General features: G+C 41.0%; 1 protein-coding gene across 1 annotated transcript in view; it reads left to right on the plus strand.

Moving 5' to 3' along the window:
* The window catches only part of LOC116377389 (P protein-like), a gene marked incomplete at its 3' end in the record, with an annotated part of 11,915 nt that extends 2,491 nt beyond the window's left edge, over positions 1-9,424 (plus strand). The window contains exons 3-8 of the mRNA XM_031839027.1: positions 449-596; positions 1,412-1,469; positions 1,629-1,737; positions 6,567-6,694; positions 7,908-7,967; positions 9,266-9,424. Coding sequence (XP_031694887.1) covers positions 449-596; positions 1,412-1,469; positions 1,629-1,737; positions 6,567-6,694; positions 7,908-7,967; positions 9,266-9,424 — 662 coding nt within the window. The remainder of the gene's footprint in view (positions 1-448; positions 597-1,411; positions 1,470-1,628; positions 1,738-6,566; positions 6,695-7,907; positions 7,968-9,265) is intronic.
* Positions 9,425-9,567: the final 143 nt, after the last annotated feature.

The raw sequence follows: 9,567 nt of genomic DNA on the forward strand, positions 1-9,567 counted from the left end.
GGGGGGGGTGCTAAGAGCGGCGGATGGACGAAAGTGTCTGTAAGGAGGGTGTCTGACCAGAACAACAGGTCAAAGGCCAAGGAGGAGGAGCTTATTGGATTTCAGCCAATCATTGAGCTGATCGATGGGTGAAGAACATGAAACATGAGACATCTTGAGATCTTCTGCGGACACATCAGTCTGCTCTATTTCATGAAATATTATGTTATTAATAGTTTGATTTGGTTTGTAATTGCTTTTGCGTTTGTTAGTCTGTTAAATTCCTTTTGATTTTGATGTGGACCGGCTGATTCCGGCCCTGTTTGCTGATGAAGAAGGAGAGCAGGGGGGGGGGGGGCTCTTCTCCCCCCCCCTCCCCCCCCCCCCCCCACCCACTATAAACACGCATACCCTATCCTGTACAATGGTGTGCAGACGTGTGTTTGACACTAAACTCTCCTCTCTGCAGAGCTCAAGCATGAGATCCTGGTCTGGAGGCAGACGGCTCAGCGCATCAACCCGGCCAGCCGAGAGGAGACGGCGGTGAAATGCCTCCTGATGCAAAAAGTCCTCAACCTGGAGAGTCTGCTCCGCAAGATGATGAAGACCTTCCAGAGGTGAACACAACAACACTGAAGACATTGCTTATTTAAGATATTATTGGTGCATTTCCAACGCTGTCTCCGACTAAATGAAGTTCCCAAACAACTCAAATGAGTTCTCAGTGACGTTCTCGAGGGAAACAGATCTTCTCCTGATTACGTCACAGTTTGAAACAAAAAAACAATACAAAAAGTTAGATTTAGTCAAAAAGATCAAGGTTTATCTTATTTAGATGACAGATGTAAATGAAAATGAAGACATTGTTTGTTTGATTGTTTGATTTGTGAAACGTCAAAAACAAACGTAAACCAAAAGTAAATTCACAGTTTTGTTGAATCAGAGCGTGTTTCTATGAGACCAGGCCGACATATTCTGTCAACACAAAGAATTCAGCGTTTAGTAAAGTACCGTTGATGACTTGTGGAATGACACGTATCATTTCTGCTAATAGATGCACATTTAGTTGAGTTTATTTGAGATTATTTCACCGCTTAAAACACAACATTGTACTTTTTTAAAATCATTTTTTTGCTCAAAAACAAGCTCAAGGAAATACTTTCTGTTTCTGTCCCTTTCGTCCAACATGTTCTCCTGGCAGTCAAAGCCATTACAGCCCAAATATAGTTTCATAGCACTTAAATACTGAAGCACCAAACACAACACTCAACAAACACCTACAAACACTCATTATGTGTTCATAAACAGCTGATAGAGGCGCCATTACACATCATTTAACGAACATTTTGAAACTCTTAAGAGAGTTATTAGTCTATAATTTATTGTTTTTCTCTGCTTTTAATGCACATTCAAATGTTGCTGCATCCGACAGAGAAATTTCTCAAGAGGACAAGAACTGGGAGCAAAACATTCAGGAACTGCAGAAGAAGGTGAGCTGTGGTGCATTGACGTTATCTCAATAATGATGCCGGCCTCGTCTTTGAAGCTCCACTTGAGACAAATACCATCAGTGTGTTGGATGATAAAACTAAAAGCTTTCCCTCCATTCAGACTCAACATATATATGTGTGTTTCTCTCTCCTCCACAGCACAGAATAACCGACACGGTGCTCTTGGTGAAATGTGTGTCTGTCCTCACCGTGGTGATCTTCATGTTCTTCCTCAACTCCTTTGTTCCCAGCATTCATCTGGAGCTCGGTGAGCACTGCTATCTCATTACAGCGCTGTTGTTAGAGGCACCCCCCCCCGGCACTTTAAAGGTTCTGTCATGTAATTATGAAACGCAGCTTCCTCCGTCCTCGCGTGTGAATTGAGCCCAAATAACGGGCTGACTAGCAAAAGCATCCGGTAAATTACATGGATACTGAGCTGCATTTAGACGCCTCGCTCTGCATCTATTCATGTGCTGCATCATTCTAAAACCTGTGGCGATAAATAGTGTTTCAGGCAAAACTACTGAATGCACATTTGATCTGAAATAAGCAGATATAGAGAGCTGCACGGATGAAGTATTTCTGTAGTCCATCCAGACGACAACATGAATCCGATGCTTCATGTGTTAAAGCTGCATTCTCTCTAGTGTCCACCAGGGGGCGACTCCTCTGGTTGTATAGAAGTCTATGAGAAAATGACTCTACTTCTCTCTTGATTTATTACCTCAGTAAACATTGTAAACATGAGTTTATGGTCTCAATCTCTAGTTTCAAGTCTTCTTCAATACAGCATGATGTTCATTTAGTACATTATGGTCCATTTAGAGTCAAACAGACCATAAAGCAGGGGATGCTTTAGGGCGGGGCTACACAGTGATTGACAGGTCTCTATCATAGGGCTAATTGTAAGCTAACGAAAAACACGATTCTTTATTTTCAAGCGATTATACACTAATGAATACATTTAGGAATATAATATTTCTGCCATTAGATCCCCTTTAATCCTACACACCTTTAATGACATCACTTTGGACCTTGAGAAACTGGGATGGACAACTTTCACTATTTCATAGACCAAATAATTAATACAGATTAATCCAGAAAATTGAATAGATAATGAGAAGAACCGGCAGTTGTAGCCCTATGAACAACACACAATGTAATTATTTATTATTTTCTGTACATTAAAAGCGAAGGAACAGTCTGGAAGATGTCAATGATTATCAACATGTTGTAGAGTGTCACTGTCAGGTTATTCAGTTACAGTACACCCATATGAATAGGACTGGATGTTACCAGTCAGCTGATTTTTCTGGCTCTAATTCTGCCTGCTTGCATATTTTGTGCGTGTTAGTAAACGTGGACATGTGTGTCAGGTTGAGGGTTATATCTCCGATGTGTGTCGGTAGATGACCGAACAACATCTCATTAACGCTAACATGATTCCCTAAATGAAGATGGCTGTTCATAGCCACCCGGTCGTCTGCTGAGGCGTCTCAGTCACCAAACATGCTCAGTTAATTACAGCCTCTGCTCAGCTCACCTCTCTGGGACATTTATTGAAAGGGAATGACCCAACAGCAACGTGTTTCTGTCTCTGTGGACGGACGGACGCCTGTCTCCGAACACAGCTCTCATTAATGCACGCAGGGTTAACTACTGCAGCTCTATTCATTCACAGCTGTTTTAAAATGAAAGTTTAATTTAATTCACAGCGTAAGATTTCATTTCAGTCTGATTATAAACTGGTCATTTGATCTTTCTAACGTGTCTGTGGTCATGTGAGCTACAACTGTGGTTTGGATGAAACTTTATCAATACCTGAGCAGAAATTGGGAGAATGTAGTAGAAAAATGCTCACAACAGAAATCATTGAACATTTAAATATTTTAGTTTGTTAAAAGCCCAGTCACAACGAAAATGTGTTTTTGTACGTTTCTGCAAAACACTGATTGTTTTATAGTTTTACAGTTCTATATATTTATATCGATGTTTTTGGCATTCAGTCAGAGCAAGTGACAAAGTATAGCGAGCGACCGCTATCTAAAGTTACGTGGTTTAATAACCAGTATAACAAGCGAAACACAGGATTTTCATCCAGGAGACCGCTGTTCATGTCCTCTGTGAAACCAAAAGTAAACATGGACTTTGCACTTTTATATAACGTTATATAACAATGTATTGTTAGGCTACGTTGTTGCGCTACGTTGTTGCGCTACGTTGTTGCGCTACATTGTTGCGCTACGTTGTTAGGCTACGTTGTTAGGCTACGTTGTTAGGCTACGTTGTTAGGCTACCTTTTTACGTTTTAATGTTGTTAGGTAATGTTTATTCACAATAGTTAGGGCCCTTAAGTTACGTTGTTGCGATACGTTGTTGCGACACGTTGTTGCGTTACCTTGTTGCGTTACATTGTTACGTTACCGTGTTGTGTTACCTTGGTACGTTACCTTGGTACATTACATTGTTATGCTACGTTGTTGGGTTACGTTGTTGGGTTACGTTGTTGGGTTACGTTGTTGGGTTACGTTGTTGCATTACCTTGTTGCGTTACATTGTTACGTTACATCGTTACGTTACATTATTACGTTACATCGTTACGTTACATCGTTACGTTACATTGTTACGTTACATTGTTGGGTTACGTTGTTACGGTACCTCGCCACGTTACCTCGTTTAGTTGTTATGTTGCTGTTTTAACGTTGTTAAGTTATCTTATTATGTTTCCTTGGTACGTTACATTGTTATGTTGTTGGGTTACGTTGCTACTTTACATTGTTATGTTACGTTATCTTTTTAGTTACCTTTTTACGTTACCTTGTTAAGTTACCTTGTTGCGTTACTTTGTTAAGTTACCTTGTTGCGTTACCTTGGTACGTTACATTGTTACGTTACATTGTTACGTTACGTTGTTGGGTTACGTTGTTGGGTTACGTTGTTGGGTTACGTTGTTGGGTTACCTTAAGTTACCTTGTTGCGTTACCTTGTTAAGTTACCTTGTTAAGTTACCTTGTTAAGTTACCTTGTTTCGGTGGTTCCGTTCTGTTGTTCCACTGCATTGTTGTGTTGTTACATTGTAACCTTGTTACTGAACATTGTTTGTTTGGCATTTTGTGTTTCTTCAAGCGTGCATGAGGCAGATATTAATTATAATTTTGCAGATTGGTCTTCAATAGAATAAAATAAATTCTTACTTTGGTAATTCCAACGTTTAAATGACTTTGAATCTTTGGAGATGCAGAATACCTGAAGCATCACAGCTTCTTATCTCACCATATGCTTACAAGTGTGTAAGATAGTGGAGCCGGAGCACACATGTCTTTATCTGTTGGCCTTGTTTCTTTTTGCTTCTGTGTCCCTTTTCACATTTCCTGTCTCAGACACGGTTGTCGTGCTTGTGATAGATAAGTCGATGGTAAACTGCTCAGACTAAAAGTTCTTTTTGATTGGAGAGCTCTTTGGGTTTGTTATCTGCTGCTTGCTCCTCGCTCTGTTCAGGATGCAGCTTCAGGAAACATCAATGCAGTATGGAAATCAAAAATGTCATATTGTTGTCTATTATATTTGTCCTCTGTTGCTCGAAGGAATCATAGACCGAATAAGACACTTATTCTGAGTTATCTACTTTTTGCAATTTGTACAAGATATTGACATTACATGAGCTTTTATGGTTCATTAATTCTTCATTTATGGCATATGGAATGAATGATTATTTAGTAATTATGATCAGGATGGATGTTGGTTAAAAATGTAACTCAGTGAAAGTGTAAAGTAATATTAATATACAATTTTATGGCAGTTTTTTAAAGCATTTTTCCTCCTATAGGGACATCAGAGCATACGGGTTTATAGAGTAATATGTAAATGATATGTTCAGCCCAAGTTATCTAAAAATAAACTAAAGCAGGTTTCATGAAAACAGTATTAGTTTGAAGTTGACACAAGCCTCATCAAATATTATTTAACAACAGTAACTTAACGTAACAAAACGCTTATGAAACATGTTATGAAGTGGAAATGTAGAACCTTTAGAAAGTGATTTTATTAATTCATTCACCTTCTCTGTTCTTACCTTTCCCATTGCCTACTTGTTCATTCTCTTTGGACATTTCCTGCTAACTTTGACCCTCGTTTACCCTAAAACTGGACCTGAATCCTCACCTAGAGGTTGAAGTCAATGCAGGAGAACACAAATGAACCCAAACAGCAGAAACACCAACATGCTGCGACTCATTCACACTCTAATCTTCCCTCTGCCCGTCTCCTCTCCTCTTCGTCACTAGTTCCCTTCAGTTGTGAAATTATTTCCCAGAAGGCCGAGGCCGAGGCAATTACTGCTGCTCAGCTGTTTAATCACATGTTCTGCAGGTGGATGCACACTCTCCCAGAAACACTGTGTCAACGCAAACATCAGCTGCTGGAGCCGACCTTTGTCCTCCAGACGGGAATGTGTTGAAATGACATCAAATACTTTATTCATTATTATACTTCAACAAGTTCCTTCATGCTGCGATCTGTTTATTAGATCATAGAGAGGGTTGAACTCTCTGCGTCACATTGAATTCTCCTTTTCATTTTCACACGTACAGAATCAGTTTGAGATGTTTCCTGATCGTTGACTTACTGTATTTGAGATTTATTTCTTTGCACAATAAATCAAAGCATCCGAAACAACAAAAGACAAGAAGCAAGTTGTGCAGGTGAGATAAAAAAAAGAAAAAGATCTCATCTCAATAAACATTATCAGCAAATACAGAAGTCATACAAGCTACTAAACTAAACAGAAAAGCCAAATATGAAATTTATAAGGAAACATAAAGGAAGCGATATTAGACAGTAAAGACGACATACAGTGTAAAAACATCAGGTGGTGTCTTCTGTCACATTTAATAAAGGTCGCTGTTCTTCTTCAGAGCTGTGATCAGACACATTTCAGTGAACAGAGAGCAGATGGAGCCATGTTTCATGAAGTAACTTCATATGTGTGTATATATGTGTGTGTGTGTGTCTTGTTCTAAATCTGTCTTCATGAAACACTTGGTTGTGTTTTCTATGAAGGGAAGATGTCGGCTGATGTTTCTTGTTGTCTCTCAGGTTGGATCGCTATCCTGGGTTCACTGTGGCTTCTGGTTCTGGCCGACGTCCAGGATTTCGAGATCATCCTGCATCGGGTGGAGTGGGCCACGTTACTGTTCTTCGCTGGCCTCTTCGTTCTGATGGAGGTATTTAACTCGCAGCCCGTGTTTATGGCGTCAATGGAAGCCCCGTCATGTTTTCTTAAGAGATTCACACATGAAGCGGAAACTGAAACCAAACAATCAATTTTGCAGTGTCTCCATTTATTTAATGTTAATGAAGTAGAGTTGTTCCAGGCTGGATAACCAACTTCTGTCCAAACTACACTGTAGCTGAGTTTAATTGATCCAAAACTAAAACATATCTCTTTATTTGGCGATATTTCAAAAGTTTGCTTGAAATTAACTTGACAATTGAATAGAAACACGAGAAATCAGCAGGAGGAGAGCTAGTTAACGTTGGCTGTTAGCAGGAGGAGAGCTAGTTAACGTTAGCTGTTAGCAGGAGGAGAGCTAGTTAAAGTTAGCTGTTAGCAGGAGGAGAGCTAGTTAAAGTTAGCTGTTAGCAGGAGGAGAGCTAGTTAACGTTGGCTGTTAGCAGGAGGAGAGCTAGTTAACGTTGGCTGTTAGCAGGAGGAGAGCTAGTTAAAGTTAGCTGTTAGCAGGAGGAGAGCTAGTCAAAGTTAGCTGTTAGCAGGAGGAGAGCTAGTTAAAGTTAGCTGTTAGCAGGAGGAGAGCTAGTTAACGTTAGCTGTTAGCAGGAGGAGAGCTAGTTAACGTTAGCTGTTAGCAGGAGGAGAGCTAGTTAACGTTAGCGGAACAGTCCTGATTGGCTAAATAACGGCGCTAACCTTAACAAAGCTAACAGTCAGCAACAATATGAAATGGACATTGGAGAGGGAATTATGACCCGTTTGAAAGAGTCAGAGTCAGTATCGGAAAAGAACAACACGATATCTGAACATCTGAAATGATGAAGTGATCCAGAACTGTGATAAATGAAGCTGTGCTGTCCTCTGGAAAGTATCTTTACAAGATAGTAAAGGAACCGGGATGCTCGTACTGATGGTACACAGTGAGAGGAATCAGTGGGCTTACAATCGGAAGAGTGAAGGATCTGTCTCTTTCAGTGACGGCTGGTTTGACTCTGAAAGCATTGGACACAGTGAGCAGGAACAAACCCGTGTGTTCATCTCTGTGTCAATGCCCACAACAAGAAGAGATCTGTCTCTGTCTGCTTAATGTAGGCTGAATAAAAAGCAAATTGCTTTCCTTCTCTTGGTTTGATCCCACCTGTACCTAGTTCTCCTCAGCTCTTTTTATGTTTCTTCCTCATATTAATCTCCTCTTCATCTTCCAGGCTTTAGCTCAGCTGCAGCTCATCGACTACATTGGAGAACAGACGGCGCTGCTTATAAAAGTGAGTGTTTTTTCTCCCTTTTTGATTCTCAAAACCAAAACAATCGTCTCTCGGGGCTCCACGCAGCTGGCGTAATTGATAATTGGGCACAGGTGATGTGATATTGTTTTTCATGCATATTGATCCTTTTGGTTCTGTGCGATTTGATTTCTTTGTTTGCATCTGATTCCCGTTGGCGGGCGGAGCAGTCTGAGGTAATCTCTGCTTCATGCCAGCTGAGGATTGCAGCAGTAATAGAGACGTCAGCTCGTGTTTAGACGGCGAGCTTCTAGAAGGCTAATAATCACACATGACAGGCGGCGCGCTGTTCACCTGCTCAGCCTCCACAAACAACGCACTGCATGCTGGGTAGAAGTGCACGGCCTTTCTATCCTGATACAAAAGAGGACATTTGTGACCCGGAGGCCGATCCCTCCATCTTGAAGGAAGTCCCGATTCCTAAAATGCATCTCGAGGATGGAGGAGGTTTACCGGAGGAGCTAGGAGAGAGGAGCTAGCAGCTAGGAGCTAGGAGCGAGGAGCGAGGAAGCACCGGTGTTTCCTTTGAGGAAGTGTTTTCATCACATGTAAGAAATAGAAGAGGAGTGACTCACAGCTGGACTGACTTCACCAGACTCTGTTCACCTGATTCTAATATTTTACATGATTAGTCATCCAGTTCAACATGATGTTTACAAGAGAAAACTGTATTGTATCAATCAGAACATTCAGCTCATATTAACTGTGTTTCATGTTGTCATTTAGTGAGACAGGACTGTGTTTGTGTGAATATCATATGAAATATCTCACTCTTTATTTGTACAGTACTTTTCATACAAACATTTGTTTCACACAATAATATATAAGAAGTCTTTATTACATATGGCCTGTGTGTGTGTGTGTGTGTGTGTGCGTGTTAAATAACCGAATGTGACATCCGATCGTTCTCGTCACATGATGCCACATTTTAAATTGAATTACTAGTAAATATACATTTGTCATGAACACCGTTAAGCTCCTCTGACAGAGATCATAAAACACCGAGTCATAACTAAACGATGAACAGCTGATCAGCTGTGACACACGTCACGTTTAACCGACGTCTCTAACATGTCGGTCTGAGGACGTCTCGTTTGTTAAATGCTCGTCGCCTCGACTCCTCCCTCCTCTCGTCTCCTTCCGCTCGCATGGGGCAGGACTACAAGATGCGAGGCGAGGAAAGGAATTGAGGAGGCAAATGTGATGGGTGATGGGTTGTGGTGGTTATGTGTGTGTAATATGACAGTAATAACTTATTATGTTTGAATGTCCCCTCTCAGGCGGTGCCAGAGGACCAGCGCTTGGCTATAGCCATCATCCTGGTGATGTGGGTCTCGGCTCTGGCTTCTTCTCTCATTGACAACATTCCCTTCACCGCCACCATGGTGAGAGGCTGCAGCACATCAAGTCCTCAATGGTCCTTGATGTTACACAGTATTGTGACAGACCTTATGCATGTGGTTCCAGCACACGTTATTACACGTCATCATTACTGGCTGCGTTAACCGTCAAACTGTTCTGATGTCTTTAATAAAAAGTAGAGTCATTTTCTCATAGACTTCTATACAACCAGAGGAGTCGC

This window comes from Anarrhichthys ocellatus, unplaced genomic scaffold, assembly GCF_004355925.1.
Source record: "Anarrhichthys ocellatus isolate YVR2014 unplaced genomic scaffold, GSC_Weel_1.0 scaffold1194, whole genome shotgun sequence".
NCBI classification, from domain to species: domain Eukaryota; kingdom Metazoa; phylum Chordata; class Actinopteri; order Perciformes; family Anarhichadidae; genus Anarrhichthys; species Anarrhichthys ocellatus.